At 39.9% G+C, this 17,474-nt stretch overlaps 1 protein-coding gene and 1 pseudogene across 1 annotated transcript; both read left to right on the top strand.

Moving 5' to 3' along the window:
- The first annotated feature begins 1,756 nt into the window (after positions 1 to 1,756).
- LOC148843233 (uncharacterized) lies at positions 1,757 to 10,295 on the top strand. The gene is made up of 3 exons (XM_088959385.1): positions 1,757 to 2,240; positions 5,254 to 7,770; positions 9,928 to 10,295. Exons 1-3 carry the CDS (start codon positions 1,757 to 1,759, stop codon positions 10,293 to 10,295), a joined length of 3,369 nt encoding a protein of 1,122 aa, XP_088815511.1.
- Positions 10,296 to 13,575: 3,280 nt separating this feature from the next.
- Positions 13,576 to 14,356, top strand: LOC148843234 (proteasome subunit beta type-5-B pseudogene; annotated as a pseudogene).
- The last annotated feature ends 3,118 nt before the right edge of the window (positions 14,357 to 17,474 follow it).

The following is a 17,474-nucleotide window of genomic DNA, read 5'->3' on the forward strand; positions in this document are numbered from 1 at the left end:
GTGGGCTGCAAAGGCCACATCTTCAGTCTTCTCTTCCTTTGCTCTAGTCATGGTTTGAACTTGCTCCTCTTGAATTACTATAGCATAGGCTCGATTCAAACTTGGCAAGGGTTCTGTACTCAGTATATGCGAACACACACCTCCATAGACCGTGTCGTCTAGCCCCATAAAAAATTGATGAAGTTTCTCTTCATCTCGCTTCTTATCCCATGCCCTGCTTATGTTGCAACTGCACTTTCCACATTGACAAGTGGGATATTGCTCATAATTTCCCAATTCCTCCCAAATCATCTTGAGTTTGCCATAGTAATTCAGAATTGTCATTCCTCTTTGTTTGCAATTTGCCAGCTCGGATTTGACTTGTTGAACACGTGGTCCATTACCGACAGAGAATCGCTCCTTTATGTCATTCCAGAGTGTCTGCGCAATCTCAGTGTACGTTATGGTTGAACGTAAATTAGGTTCAATCGTATTCAAAATCCATGACACAAGCATGGAATTTACCATCCACCAATCTTCCAATTCCACCGAATCGTCCGAAGGTTGCTTCACCGATCCATTGATGAAGCCGAATTTTTTCTTGGCTCGCAGCGCCGTTCTTATTGCTCGAGCCCATTCATCATAGTTGTCGCCTCTAAGCTGGATCTGTGTGATAATGGTGCCTGGATTGTCATTGGTTGATAGAAGATAGGGCGAGATCACATTCCTTGTCAATTGACCACTGCTCTGTTCTTTTCTCTGTTTTCGTTCATCGATGGGCTTTAGTCCTTAAAAAAAACTGCTCTTCAGATTTGGGATTGCACTGACCGAACTCGCGCGTCAGTCCTTATAAAAGCAGCTCGTCGGATTTGGGATTGCAACCGAACTCGTGAGTCATCCGCAACCAACCTCTTCTAAAGCTTTTGCTCCAGAAAGAAGGTGATCGCTGGTAATGGATCGCTGCCGCTGGTAAGAGATTGCCCACTAGTAACAGATCGTCGCCGTTGGTAAGAGATCGCCGCCACCGGAACGAAACACGACCACTGGTAATGGATCGCCGCCACTGGTAAGAGATCGCCCACTGGTAACAGATCGCCGCCGCTGGTACGAAAGACGACATTGGTAATGGATCGCCGCTGCTGGAACGATTCCCACCTCTCAGTGTTCGCATAGCTGGTAACAGATCGCCGCTTCCACCGCTGGTTGCAGTCTTGGTAGGACGAAGGCAAAGATCGAACTCTGTGGAAGACGGAGTCTCGAACGGAATCTAGCGTGCAGAGTCTCTCCTTTCCCGGCACCAAATATCGTCGTTGCCGCCACTGATCTCCAGAGGTCTTGGAACACAGACCTCTCATGGCTCTGATACCATGTAAAACCAGAGCTTTTCTGGTTTGCTTTTTCTTATTTTCATTCATTGAAGATTTAGATATATATGCACAGCCATACACAACCATCGAATCTCCTAAGTTTACAGGAACTCAAACTCAAAACGTAGACTCCTACTCCTAATTCGATCCTAACTCAGCGGAGTCTCCTAATCCCGGAGACTACCAATTCAATCCTAACAATATTTTTGACTTTTTGACCTTTTGGCATATTTAAGTACTTATTCGTTTTGGGTTGACTCACCAAGTCTTCGTGTTTTTGCTAGGAAGGTAATCTCCAACCTGCTTTCATACAAGTCCGGTTTAGGAAGCACTAGTTGCAGTTACAAGTTAATTTCATGGGAAAGACGGCCTTCATATATTTCCATACTCAATTGTTGTTGAGTTCATGCATGGTATGGCTGGTTAGATCTTCATCAAACATAAGCGATGAGTCAGTAGTTTTGCTAGCCTGGAAAGCAAAGCTAACTTTTGATCGAGATTCCAACGTCTTGGGAGAAAAATGGAGCACCAACTCGTCGTTTTGTAACTGGATTGGAGTTTCTTGCAGTGGTTATGGGAAAAGAATCACTGCCCTGAATCTTTCTTCTATGGGCATTTCAGGCACCATCGAGCCCCAGTTGAGCAACCTTTCCTTCCTCACGGTACTGGACCTCAGCAACAACAATTTCCATGGCCAGGTACCTTATGGGCTTGGCTATTTGCCTCGTTTGAGGCTGCTCCATTTGGAAAACAATCAGTTGGAGGGAATAATTCCGCCCAGTTTATCGAAATGCCAAGAGCTTCAAGTCATCTCATTATCATTCAACAAGTTCACCGGAGATGTGCCACCCGAGCTTGGGATGCTATCTAAGCTTCGTGTCCTGTCACTTGCAGGTAATCATCTCTATTCAGTATTCACCACAGCCCCCCTTCTTCACAGTTCACACTTCACACCCCTTTAGCCCATTATTTGCTCATCCATTGATAATTCTTCGGCTTTGTTCTTCAAATTCTGATAATGCATTAGAGGCGGCAATGGGATGAACTCGAATCCACCACCAATACATCTCTTTTTGAATCTTCCGCTTAGTTTCAAAAACCGATTTCTTCATAGGCAACAACACCATGTCCTACACTCTACTCGCTAACACCATGTTCAATCATCTTGAATCTTTCAAAATTTTCTTATTATCTCTAACAACCAAGTGACCAAACTATTTATTAGAGACCTGAACTCGGTGTTGTGTATTTGGCAAAAGCCAAACTCGAGCCCGGCCATGAAGAGGTCTACTGCCAATATAAAGAAATGCGCACTCAAAGCCAGAGCATAAGAAGAAGAAGAAGAAGGAGAAGAAGAAGAGAGAGAAACGTACCATTGGAACTCCTGTCGTCACCGCTGACGGTCACCGGTTCGGGTCACAGTGTGTGTAGGGTTTGGTCTCCAGGGGAAAAGCATACAGGGGAAAGTAAAAAATGAGATTTGTCAGGGGTTTTGATCTCCATTTTGTCATTTTGCGGCTGGTTGAACCGCCGAACCCGACTAACTGGACTTGGAACGTTAACGGTACGCGTTCCTTCTCCTGGTCGACATGCGACTCTGATTTGCGGGTTCACTCGTCCAGTGCACCGATCGCGAGCCCTTCTTACTTGATGCTATGGGCATTTTAACGAAAAAAATAGAGTTCTCTCTCTCTCTCTCTCTCTTCTTCTTCTCTACTTCTTTCTTTCCCTTCCTTCGTCCTCCTCCTTCCCTTCCTCTTCTCTTCTCTCTTCTCTTCTTCTTTCTCCTCCACTACAACCTACGAACACAGAAAGCCAAGCTCTGTTCAACCATCGAACAGAGCACCGTCAGTCCCCTCCATGTGCAAGCGAACTTGTTCTTAGTTTATTTGGTAAATCCCACTAAACAACTAACCTATCAAAAAACCGTCTATAAAGGGATAAACCTGTTCACAGATTATCATAGATGAGGCCCCAAAGGCCCACAGAATAATTCAAGGTTGGTCCTGAGAGGGCCTTATAATATTCAGTCCGTTTCAATTTTGTTTAGCTTTTAGTTATTTATTTGGTTGGGAATTCTGAAGTTTCATACATCAGCGGGGATGTTCATGCTTCTGATACTCATGCTATACGATGAAACTGAAAAACTAGAGATTCTGGACACAAATGCCCAGAATCAAGCCGATATTCACCCTGGGCACAAAGAGTGCGTAAGGGTTTGCTGGAGGTCTATTCACCGGCTAGGGCTTGGATGAGAGGGGAGTTTGACTGAGGCTTCTAAATTGTGTTTTGAAAGCTTTCAAAATGGGGTTTTGCAGTTGGGGGTTTAGGGGCAGTTTAGTCATAAAAAATTATTTAATAAGGCTGATTGACCATTTAGGGGCAGTTTGACCATGAAAATTGCATTTATGCTATTGGACAACTTTATATATCAATGAAAGTTAATGATGCTCTAACATATGGTGAGTTTTGGAAAACAAAAATTCATTGATATTGGATTCCTTGGATGTTTTAAAAAGTTATGATGAGATTAAGAGAAATGCTGAAAAGTAAGGGTGAGTTTTAGATAATTTCTCTATATTTTCACGGATTTAATTAATGAAACTTGATGTTAAAATTAATATAAAGTTTAATAAGAGAGAATGGAATTAATGACTTAAGAGGGAATATAATGAAATGAATAATAGTATTAAAATTACAATTTATACTCTCATATTTTAGTAAAAAAAATTAAAAAGACGTGGAGAGCTATTTCCACATTTTATACCAGCTAGTATAGATATAGAAGGTTTAATCAGAGTTAATGGATGTAATTATACATTATTTGAATTTTGAACTGAAGTGGAAGAACAATGGGAATTAATGAGATGATGATAGTTAGACATCAAGTTGAAGATGAATGGAGATAAGGAAAGGTGAGAGAGCATGTAGAGGTCTTCTATCCAACCCACCAACTGGCAAGCTGGACTTGTTTGTCCTTTAAGCAGTCTAGCAAAGCAACGAGATCACATCTCCTCCCCACAAGGGGCCACCCCACAACGGTTCTGATACTATCATCGGATATGTTCTCAATACACGGTGGAGATGTGTTGTAGTATATTGTGGGGCGGCCCCTTGTGGGGAGGAGATGTGAACTCCGAAACATAATTACCAACATTGCTTTTGTCTTAGTAAAACCTACTGGTAGGACAGATCCACATGTCATGTTTCTGAAAGCCAGGCTGGACTGGACGATCAGATCATTTGTCCGAGGAACTGGTTATGGGTCCAGATCCAGTTTTGAACCCAAGAACGATCTGACCGGGGTTTGAACCAGATGGTTGGATAATTTGACCCAAGAACGGTCGTCCTTGTCAACCGCCTATAAATTTTCCAATTGACCTGTTGAACTGTTTGACTCAAGTAGTGGGTCATGAGTTAAATATTTATTCACCTTTTAATTTTTTTAATTTTTGCCTTTATGAATGTAGAATATTAGAGACATGGCCGACTCTCTTTTACAAAATTTCTATAATTTTTGTATATTACTTGTTTTATGTTTTTATAATTTAATTATGGCCCACCACCTACATAGGAAAGTACTTCTGTTTCTGAGTGGAGTGGATATACACGTACCCACAAGGCCACAACCAAAACGAACCTAACCCATTTAAGATTATCTAGTGGATGATTCAGCCCATCTCCAACCTTCTTCCAATTCACTACGTAAACAAGAAGGTTAATGGATGGGTCACATTGATTGGGTCAGAACCCTACTACTAGCACTACTATACCATCTTCATTACCCTTGCTAGTGGAGGGAACTTAATTGATGATGAAGAAATGTCATTGTCAAACAACAAAGTCACTGTAGAAGTGCCACCAGAGCTTGTAATGCTACCTAACCTTCATCTCTTGTTCCTTGCAGATAATGGTCTTACTGGCATTATCCCAAATTCCATTGGCAACCTATCATTGTTAGAAAGGCTTCAGTTGTTCTCCAACAGTCTACAAGGAAGTATTCCAAAGGAGCTTGGTAATCTGCTGAGTTTACAGGAATTGGCTTTGTTTGCCAACCAATTGACAGGTCCCATTCCTTATAATATATTTAACATCTCAAGTCTGCAAGCTATATATCTCATGAACAACAGCATTTCCGGTGATCTTCCCATGGATATTGGACTTCGCCTTCCTAACCTTGTAAACCTTGCTCTAAGCAACAATCAAATTAATGGAATCTTGCCTTCTAGTATATGCCAATGCACAAATCTCCAAAATCTGGCATTAGCTCGCAACAACTTTAGTGGAATTCTGCCTAGAGAAATTGGAAGCTTATCCAACCTTGAAGGGCTTTATCTAGACCACAATGCTTTCACAGGTACTCTTCCTCCATCCATGGGTAATCTTTCAAAACTGTCACTACTTCAATTGGGAGTAAATAACATGACTGGAGTCCTCCCTGAAGAATTGGGCCATCTGCAAAATTTGCAAATCTTGATGTTGGGCATCAACAACTTTGTGGGATCAATACCACAAAAGATTTTTAACATCTCAACCCTGAAAGTTATTGCATTTCCATTAAATCACCTTTCAGGGTATCTTCCAACAAACATAGGACTTCTGACTCCAAATCTCGAAAGACTATATCTAACTGGGAATCGTCTCAGTGGACCAGTACCTCTTTCTATCACAAACGCTTCCCAGTTAACTGTTCTGGATCTAAGCAGTAATTTCTTCAACGGACCAGTCCCAAAAACATTGGGAAATTTGCAACAGCTTCGAATTCTTGATATAGAAGACAATCAGCTAACTAAGCAACCTCACTCTCTCCAAGAAATTACATTTATCACTTCCCTGACAAGTTGTAGATTTTTGAAATACTTGTATATTGGGAGTAATCCACTGAATGGCATCCTACCAGATTCTATAGGAAATCTTTCTAATTCTCTTGAAGCCTTCCGAGGAGAAAAGAGTCATATCAAGGGTAGTATTCCTATAGGAATTGGTAACTTGAGCAATTTAATCACATTTAATTTCAGCGACAATGAACTCAGTGGAACCATACCTCCAACAATTGGAGGGTTAAAGAAACTTCAAAGGTTATACCTCAGTCATAACAAAATAGAAGGATCCATTCCGAATGGTCTCTGTTCTTTGGTACAGTTGGGAGAACTGGTTCTCGAGGATAATAAGCTCTCTGGGCACCTACCAAACTGCATGGGGAATCTCTATCGGCTAAATATCCTTTTCATCGGTTCCAATATGTTAATATCCAAAATACCGCAGAGCCTCTGGAACCTAACAGATCTCTTATTGTTGAACCTGTCACATAATTCTTTGGAAGGCGATTTGGCTCCGGAAGTGGGAAATTTGAACCTATTAGAAAAACTGGATGTGTCTTCCAATCGGTTGACTGGTAATATTCAAGCTACTATAGGCAACCTGCAAAGACTAAATTATTTGAGCTTATCAAAGAATCGGTTCCAAGGCCCAATCCCACAATCCTTAGGCAACCTGCTGAGTCTGGAATTCTTGGACCTCTCTTTTAATGACCTATCAGACGAGATTCCCACGTCGTTGGAGAAACCTTTTCTCCTCAAGTACTTGAATTTATCATATAATAGGCTTCAAGGAAAAATTCCAGGCGGAGGACCATTTGCAAACTTTACAGTGCAATCGTTTTTAGGGAATGAAGCACTCTGTGGTGTGTCGAAACTACCTGTTCCATCCTGTACCATTATTTCTGCAAAGTCGGGAACAAAATCTTTTCTACAAAAATGGATTCTTCCTACCATTGCTTTGGTTATTATCATTGTTTTGTTTCTGTCAACAAAACATAGAATGAGAAAGTCACTTGCTCCACCACAAGTTGATCCACCAGTTCAAATGGGATATAGAAGGATTGTGCACCGAGAGCTTCTTCATGCAACAAATAACTTCCATGCTGCAAACTTACTTGGAGTAGGGAGCTTTGGTTCTGTATACAAAGCAACATTATCTGATGGAGTGATGGTCGCCGTGAAGGTTTTGAACTTGCAAAATGAGAGAACACTTAAGAGTTTCAGTGCAGAATGCCAAGTTATGCGCAATGTTCGACATAGAAACCTTGTCAGAATAATCAGCACTTGCTCTAACCACAATTTTAGAGCTCTGGTTATGCAGTTTATGTCAAATGGAAGCCTTGAAAAATGGTTATATTCGGACAAGCATTTCTTAGATCTCCACCAAAGAATCAACATTATGATAGATGTTGCTTGTGCATTGGAATATCTGCATCACGATTATCAAGAGACTGTAGTGCACTGTGACTTGAAGCCAAGCAATGTCCTCCTTGATGAAGACTTGGTAGCATATGTTGGTGACTTTGGAATTGCAAAGATATTAACTGCAAATAAGATTGCAATACAAACCAACACCCTTGGAACAATGGGCTACATTGCACCAGGTAGGAATTTAACTTTGCTAAAATTCTATTATTTACCGTAAGGAAGTTGCGGTAAGAATTCTAGGGAATATAACATTCTCTGTAGATGTCAAGATGTTGCACACTTTGAGTATGTTCTCCAATGTCAATTATTTATCTTGTTCTGAGTTCCAAAAACAAATTGAAACCATCTGAATTGAAAATGAATTGGTCCTCAGAACAAAGGTGCAGAAGCATATGTTCTTGAATTTCTGTACTCCAAAGAAAACATATTTTCATCTGATGATCTTTTATCATTTTCATGAACCATATAATATCTATACTCCAAATTTTATTTTCATTTTAAAAACCCCATTTGAATGGTTTCAAAAGCATGAACATTTATTAAAATAAAACAACAACTTTTGTTTTGGTTTCTCAAAACAAAAACACGATTCAAGAACATATTTGATCAACTTTTTGCTGATGCGGTGATCTCAAAAAGAAAAGAAAGCAAAAACATTCATATTGTAGAACACCATCTAAGATTATAAATTAATATTGAATCCTGTGTTAGCAAAATCAACTTGGCTCGGGCTCAGGTTGGGCTTTTCTCAAATTTTGAATGGGCCTGGCCCGAAGGCTTGAGCCCATAGCGGGGTAAAACGCTAACTTCGGCCAACCTGAGTTGCACTCTTGTTTGTGCATGTATTGTATGTAATTTATAAAAGAAATATGATAATACATTTATAAAAGAAACTCCTTTATTCAAATTAAATAGCTACTCATTTAAGCTTAGGAAACACACTTCCCTTTCAAACTTGAGTTAAATCAAGAGTAGGGGTGGTAATTTCTTACCCATATATCCAACTTAAATTAAAATTCATATTTCTATCTATGAATATTATGGAAATATTTATTTATACATGTAAATGTATATATGTATGTCAACAATTTTAAATTAGGTAAAAAGTTTGTAAAACATTATAATTACAAGTACACCATAATAAGCACATTTAATAAGTATTTTGACAACTGTTAAAAGTTGTATTTAATCTTTTTCAATGATAGGCTGTTGGGGATATTTTAAGGGATAGGTGTCAAAAATTTTTCTAAATACTCACTGAATGTGCTTACAATGTTGTACCTACGTGATTAAACTGTATAATTATATACTTTTTAGGGGCTATTATTTAGTGTAATGGTAAAATCTCAGGCTGAAAGCATAAAAATATAGGTTCAAGTCAGAGCATAGCCACTTTGGATAATGGCCCAGACAACTCCCATGATCCCAGACAAAGGTCAGGACCATATCTAGTATACCCCTCCCATGATCCCAGACAACTGGGACTGACATTGGGTAGTGGCCTTATTTAACCCTCTCCATTTTACATACATAATATGAAAGTCGAACCAACCTCAACCCATGAATCAATAAAATAAGAACATTTGGCAAAAGAAAGTAATGAAGTCGGGTCAATCTGATCCCAAACTAATCCCAACCAAACGAAAAAAACTTTGGGTTGGATTAAGGTTAGGAATTGGGGTTCAATAGCTCAGTTAAGTTTCACCTCAACCTAGCCTAACCCAACACGACTTGTACCACTATATCCAACCCATTTTAGTAATTTGTTACAAATTATAAGGAATGATACAGTGTTGTTTAAATAATCAGTTCAGGTTGGGCTTGGGTTAATCCTTAACCTGACCCAACCTATTGAAGTTGCACCCGTAAGAGCAATATGACTTGTGACATTTGTAATTGGATTGAACCAAACCAAGTATAATCCATTTATGCATTATTTTTGGGCTTTTAACCATTTTTAGATAAAAGTTATTAATATTGAAACCAAATGAGCTATATAGAAGATAAGCTACCCCCATTGTATAGCCTAATAGACCTAAAAAATAAAAGATCCCAAACTAGATTTTGATAATGTATTAACAGTAATTAAGGGTAAGTGGGCCCTAAACTGGTTAGAGGCCCATTTCCTTTAAACCAAGCCCGATTTTTGTACCTTGGTGACAGGCTTACGATTGTAAGAAGCATTATTAAGGTTTGGTATGCATTTTAAGTGTTTTCAGCAATGTTTTGAATTGCTGCCCCCCAACCCCTTGGATTTTACTATTTCATTGTTCAAAATTTTTGTTTCCAATCTCATTCTCATTCTATGTATTGATAGTTTGATACATGAACAGAGTTTGGATTAAAAGGAAGAGCGTCAACAAGCAGTGATGTTTACAGCTACGGGATTATGCTAATGGAGACATTCACAAGTAAAAGGCCTACAAATAAAATGTTTGGCGAAGAAATGAGCCTGAGGCAGTGGGTGAAGTCATCACTTCCAAATGCAGTAATGGAGGTTGTAGATAAGAGTCTGTTTATCAAAGGCAAAATGGATGATTTGTCAATGGTACGACCTGGTCTTGCATCCATTTTGAAATTAGCTCTGGAATGTTCCGTGGAGTCGTCGAAAAGGAGGATTAACATGAAACAAGTTGCCACTGTGCTCAAAGACGTCAGGAATCAATTCCTCTTATCACAAAGCTCTCTGTGTGCTTGTTAGTAGAAAGGGTCATTATTACATGAATTCTTGCGTGCTTGTTAGTAGAAAGGGTTATTGAATTTCCTTTTAGTATGTGTACATATTTCAAATATGTTCTGTATGGAAAGCTTTATGGGAGGTAGTTTTGTTATAAGTCTACCCCCCCCCCCCCCGCCTTTTCTTACAGGTTATTTTTATCTAAATATTTATAAAATTTAATGGTGGCTACTCCTAAATCAGAGTAAATTTTGGGTTAAGAAATAAAAAAGGTTCAATATATATTTGATCATTTGGGAAAGCCTTCCCTAGCCCTTAACCTTAAAGTTAATCTTCCCATACCCTAGTGAAGGAGGGATTCGACCCCAAGGGTTTGAGAAGAAGCATTCCATGTGGAGCAAATTGAGTCTCAAGGTTGGGACTCACTATGCATGAGTTTTATAAACACGGATCATCTTAGAACTGTGTTAGGACTGTTTTTTATTGGTAGGAGATCCGGACTCAGCATCTTATATGCATAACTAAATAGGCACTGCTAGACCGAGCCTAATCGTTGTCTTTCCACTGCTATCACTGCAAGCAATTGTCTACTGATGAATTTTAATTATCTCACAGAAGGAGAGGCAGGGGTCTAGTAAGTCACTAGAGCTGTTGCCTCCCTACTTTTCAAAGGTTGCTGTTTTCATTGTGTTTGGTTAGCCCATCTGGGTTGGCTGAGGTCTTGTTGAGGAGCGGTTTAGGATTTGCTGGCTGTGCTTGGTTTTCTTGGGACCTAGTGGCTCTTGGGCTGCTGTTTTTCATTGTGTTTGCCTCTCCATTTCACAAAAAAAAAAGGAATAGCTACGGTGAGAATAACCAGCCCAATATCTTGGACTTCTTTCTCTTGAGTGGAAACACTACTAGATTTGAAGAATAACCAGACCAAGAACTCTCTATTTCCGAATTTAGATCCGACCTAGAGCACAATTCAATCCAAGGACGATGGGCCTTCACTCCATTAGAAAGTTCAGATATAAACCAATCCCGAACTTGAGGATCTTGTTCAATTGGATATTTGGATAGGATACCCCAGGAACAACTTCCCAAAACTAAGAGCTTTATCCACATAATCAACTAATTCAACTTGAGCAGGGCAACCTTCCCCTTTTTGTAAATCAGGAGTTGCACTCAACCGGTTGACAGGAGAGGAAGGCTCAACTTGCGCTGAGAATACTGCCAGACCTGACTGCTTCTTAGAATTCAGAAAGATTTTCCTCCCCCACAGCAAGGAGGATATTTAGGCTTCCTTCGCTTTTTGGTAAGTTACTTACCTGAGTAAATGCAATTATCTGGGTAAGTTTTTACTGAGAAACATTTACCCAGATAAGTGCATTTATCCATGTTCTTTTATTTCTCAGATAAATAATGTAATAATCATTTTATCCATAAAAACCCATTATTAAAAGGAACATTTTTGTCCCATTCAAGTGTTGACAATTTTCCCTCTAGGTGGGAAAATATTTACCCGCCTAGGGGATGGGTATCACTTACCCACCTAGGGGATGGGAAAGTTATTTACCCACATTAATTTGAAAAAAAGACATGGGTTTCTTGATCAATGGGAATCAAAATCCCATTAACCAACTTTCCCCCATCAAAATCTCAAAGAAAAAAAAAAACGCCTCTTTAATTGTACCGATTTTTTGTCATTGTAAACAAGAGTCTTAAACCCACATATGGGCCTATTACAATTGGATTCATGGTCTAGGCAACCCACGACAAGTCTTAAACCTACGTATGGGCCTTATGCACCTGGGCTGGGTTTCCGTAAGTTGAAGTTGCAAGCTTACAAATGATAACTACTGCTTGTTATTACCAAAAAAAAAAGATTACTACTACTTGTGAAGTTGGTTCCCCACATACTTGGATGGTACAGTTGCTATTGGCATCACAAAATATGCCGTTATGCCTCTCATAAGCTCTTCCTTGGGTTGTTTACAGTAGCGCCACCTGTATTTAATCGATCAATCTTACGGGAGAGAAACCAGATTTGCTCCTCACACCTGGCGCCTCACAGGCGCCTCACACGCACATCCTATTATGAATTGAGAACATCTTCCATACTTGCTTTTTATTATTCATGGGAGATGTTTCCAATGCACGGTGAATGTGTATGTGAGGCACCCATTTGTGAAGAGTAGATCCCGTCACCACTGGGGAGGCCTACTTGAAATACGTTGGAATTTGGATTAGAGGCAAGGAATTGGAGATGTTAAGGCCATGTTTGATTTAACTCTCATTCTTGTTCATCCTTTCTAATAATAAAATTTTAGAACCGACAAAAATGATTAGAAACACAGAATAAAAAAATGTTGCTGTGAACCAATTTTTTTCTAAAAATGTAAATTCTTTTTGTGGTAAGAACGAGAATAAAAAGAGCCAATCCGGTTACAAATTTTATTTTCATTCGTTTTTTATAAACCAAAATAATCAGATAGTTATGCATAAAAAACCTATTAACAAATCTATAGTGGAAACATGCAAAACCCAAATCAACCATGTGGACCTCACATCAATAACAGAAAATATAAAAAAATGACAAGAAACTAGAAAATTTTTTGCATTTGGCTGCATAGAGAAAATATAAAAAAAAATTAAAGGAAGCAATTAATACCTATTTAAAACTAACTAAAAGGAAATTAATTTATTGACTTAAGTATACAGTTGTACAAATGAAGAAAAGAGATTGAATTATAATGGCCATTTTCGCCCTCAAATTATAATGGAAATGCCCATTTAAGGAAAAACAGACAACAGAGACATCGTTGATAGTTTAATGAAATAAATCATAAAATAATAGGGCCTGATGATGTGGCATTGCTCAAGCCAAAAATGAATTGAAAAATTATAGGTGAGTCCCACTTCAATTCCTGTGTTTACATGTGACTAAGAATAAAAAACAGTTATTTTTATTTAATAATTAATTAATAATACATTATTAAGAAAATAAAAAATCTAACTCTTTCAACACAAGTAATTTTAAGGGAACAATATGTGGGTTCCACTTAAAATTCACATCTCTCTCACATATAAAGCAATTAATAGATAATTGGTCAAAGTTGAAATATAGTAATGTTGGCTCAACTCTGTTGCAGACTTGAATGAAATGCACGAACAGGGAAATCTCGACTTAGTGGAGACTTTGATGGGTAGAACCGTAGAAGAGTTAACCATTAGATCTCGAGTTTAAGGCTTGGGTAGAACCGTAGAAGAGTTCACTGATATGAGTGGTCTTGAATTAATTTCCTGCTGTCCATAGGAAGCAATGAACTTGACTACTGTTAGAGAATTGAGATAAAATTTGATGTATGGGCTGTTATGATAAAGGTGTTTAGAAATTCTCAATAAGATAGAATTTATTATGTTAGGGTAGAGTTTGAGATGAATTAAGATAAAATACATAAAGTCCTAGATAGAGTCTAAGACTTTGAATTTGAATAGATTTGATCTTTATTCTAGTCTATAAATATGATGTAATTATCACTCATCAATGCATTCTTTCTAGTCTTTCTTGAATTTTAACTACTATGGATTCTTAGCCACCCTCTCATTTGGACTTCCTTGTGCCAATCATTTTGATGGATTTCAGAAAGCAAGTGAAACAAATGCTAAAACAAGCCAAAGGGACAACAATAACACTCGCTTTCATCTTTAAGGAGGGAGTCATGGTTTGTACATATTCTAGACCTAGCATGGAAGGACATATCTCATTACAATCTGTTAAGAAAATGATTGAAATCAATCCACATGCTTGGTATAATGGCGTAGGAGCTACTGATTGCTAGTTTTGGCATAGAAACCTAGAAATCAAGTGTTGATTGCATAAGTTGGAAGCGAAGGATTTCAGTTATGGGGGCTTCAAAACTGTTTGCAAACATTCTGCACTCATACTGTGGAATGGGTCTGTCTATTGGGACCACGATTGCTGGATGGGATGAGAATGAAGGAGGAAGACTAAAAGGAACACAATTTTCTATTGGTTCTCGTTCCCCCATATGCTTATGGTATATTAATTGGATAAAAGGTATCATTATGATATGTGTTGATGCATGGAATGGGTTGAGGGCAACAAGGTAATTTTGCTTCTAAATCGAGGGTTGGTTAAGGAGTCTGAGGTCTGCTGTAGCCGAGGGTTGATAGGTCAGACCTATGAAGAGGGAGAGAATATCAGAGGCCCCGGGTGCAAACACGAGGCGAAGATTCCAACAATTAAAATAGTACGGGGGAATAGGAGGTCGAACGGGAAACTGTAGAGCTCTTAGTAGTTTACAGTCCAGGTGGTTACCTTGAGGGGGTTGCCCCCTATTTATACTTGAGGCCATCTAGAGGTAAGTGGGCTCAGATGGCTAGGATGCAGTCCGGTCCTAAGGGTGCGTCCATCCGATGCCACCGCATGCAGCCGCTCCATTGGCTCCGCGCTGCGCATCGACCTCTTTTCCGCATGCACCCCACGCTATTGGTCCGGGCCATCTACACCTACATCATTTGCCCCCCTCCTCCCCCCACCCCACTCTCAAGGCTGTGGTGGAGGTCTCAGCTATGGACCTCAGCTTTCTTCCTAGTGAGGGCCTAGGCCTCGGCTTCGGCTTGCTAAGGATGCATTTAGTGTTGGTTGTGGTGGCATCGATTTAGTCCTCGCTCTTCCCTCCGAGGGGTGCCGTGAAGACTTGTGCACCCCGAAGGCCTCAGCTTTGGTTCTCAAGAGTTGAAGTCCATGCTGAATACGAGTGCGAGGGGTACTTGCCCCTGTCTTGTGTCTCATTGATGTCGAGGCAATTCGGTGCGAGGCATCGACCTTGACTGGGGTCGCCAAAGGTAACACTTGGTGGTAGGCAGTTGTTGCTTTACCGTGTGCAAGACGGATCTCACTGCAGGTAATCCACGGCCCATGCGGGAAACGATTTTTTACAGCGGGTGTAGACCGTGCGCATCACGGGTTCTTGTGTTTCTAGGTCAGATCCATGTCGGAGGTGGGTTCCATGTGAGGACCGTGCACGGGACAGGGTACTGCGTTGCATCCATATGCGATATGTGCATCGGGCCAGCCAGGTTGCGCTTCTTCCAGTTTAGTGTCATTGGGCGGACCAGCCAACGTGGCGAGCAGACCGGTTGGCTCGCTCGACATCATTTTGTCTTCCCGAGATGAGTGACATGTGTCGGTTATTCGATTGGGCCGTGGAGGCAGTCACGTCATGGCCATTGGATTGGAGGCAATTTAGGTCATCCATTTTTCTGTAGTCATGTCTTATTTGCACTCCCACAAAATGAGTCTCGTCTGTGAGCCTAAGTGGATCAATGCTGCCCTTAACCAAATACTGCTGAACCACCAATAAAGACATGCAAATCCAAGGGCAGAACCATTACCTTTTTGCTTTCATCCATATCAGCTTTGTTCTTGTTCACATTGTCAAAACCATGTTGTTCAATGTTGCGAATCCAATTCCTGATGTCTGTGATGATCATGCTAATAAGCCAATTTTAATGAAAACAATAAGAAAACTGAAGATTGGAAATCAAAGATCCACTATTAGCAGTGAAACAACCTCCTCCATAAAGTAGATATACACAGAAACATCAACATCGGAGCACCAACCTGGCCAAGTTCTTGATGAAGAAGCCAGGGAAATCGGCAATAACTGTACAGTTCTTGATATATCCCAGACGTACAAAATCATCTGTTTATTATCAGGTTCAATGTATCAATACGTATGATATCGGGGCTTCCTGATACGACCCTATAGGGGTGTTTCGGGGTCTGAGGGTAAATGGACCTTAAACCAACCCTTCTGAATCAGATTCGAAAAGAAATTAAAAAATAAAAAAAAAGCTATGGATACTGCTCGATACACCACTACGGACGTGTCGGACGTGGGTATCGATATTTTGAACCTGGTTAACTTGAAAGATCCCCTAAACAAGAATTTTACACTATTAACGAAGATATACCAGATCAACCTCTCCAATATAGCAATTTGTAAAAAGAGATAACATTTTTGAATTAACATCATTGACTCGGAATAATAAGTCTGAATCAGTTTTGGATGGCTATAATATGTACACGGCATTCACATTAGAATTAGACACTATTTCCACCCGAATTAGAAAAATGGGTCAAAATATGGATGCCCTTTAAAAGAGTTGGACCCGACTTGCATCGAGGGCTTTGGATAAGTTTTGGGTCCTTACATCGTGGGCTTTGGATAAGATCCAGCTAGAACCGCTAGATCCGACTTGCACCATGTGGGAATATTGTGACCATGAGATATACACGCATACTTGAATTGTGCAAACTGCCAACATTAAGAAGATCTTTTAATAAAATAAATATCCAAAGAAAAGAAATAGCAGTTCTAAGACTGAAAATACTTCCACCAAAGGTCCAAAGTTCATTGTTAAACCCGAATGATTTTTAGTTCCCAAATTAAGACATCATCTTTCTAGGTATCAACTTCTCAGATGTAAATACTGATCACTATATATACACACAACAAATCTACACACAGAAACATCATCTTCGCCAGCCATCGTTTTGCTGTTGTGGCTCTAGAGGAACACCACCATTGTTTTGGTTGGGTGGTGGCAATGGAGGAGAATCAATCTGGCTTGGCTGGAGTACCGGTGGCAATAATGGAGGAACACCCATATGGTTTTCATTCAGTAGTTGCACCAGAGGATCACCCACAAGGTTGTGATTGAATTGTTGCAGTGGCAACGGGGGAACATCAACAAAGTTGTAATTCAATGGTGACGGAGAAGCATCAAAGCGCCTCCGTCTGAGTGGTGGCACTGGTGGAACAACTCTTGAATCGTCACCCTGCTCTGGTGGTACAACTGAAGCTTCAGCAGTACACGGAGACAACGTATCAAGCAAGAAATCACTTAACTGCCGAAAGAGATCGTTACAGCTTCCGTGCACTGATTTGCAAGGGTTATCTGCACCATTATTAGTAGTGTGCAAATTCGAGTTGGAGTTCCAGTAGTCTGAATCCAATTCAGCAGATCCATGAAGTAACCCCATATTTGTAAACCTCTGGTCGTTGTTAGGAAAGTTCTGCCGGTACTCTAAATTGCTATGCTGCAGAGGTTGATCTGGTATACCTTCGTTAGTGTAAAAGTTTTGCTCAGGATCTTCCTTATGCATGTTAATATATTCATTATAAAATG

The sequence above is a fragment of the Nelumbo lutea genome, chromosome 8 (genome assembly GCF_056320005.1).
Source record: "Nelumbo lutea isolate HS-2025 chromosome 8, American lotus-T2T, whole genome shotgun sequence".
Classification (NCBI taxonomy): Eukaryota; Viridiplantae; Streptophyta; class Magnoliopsida; order Proteales; family Nelumbonaceae; genus Nelumbo; species Nelumbo lutea.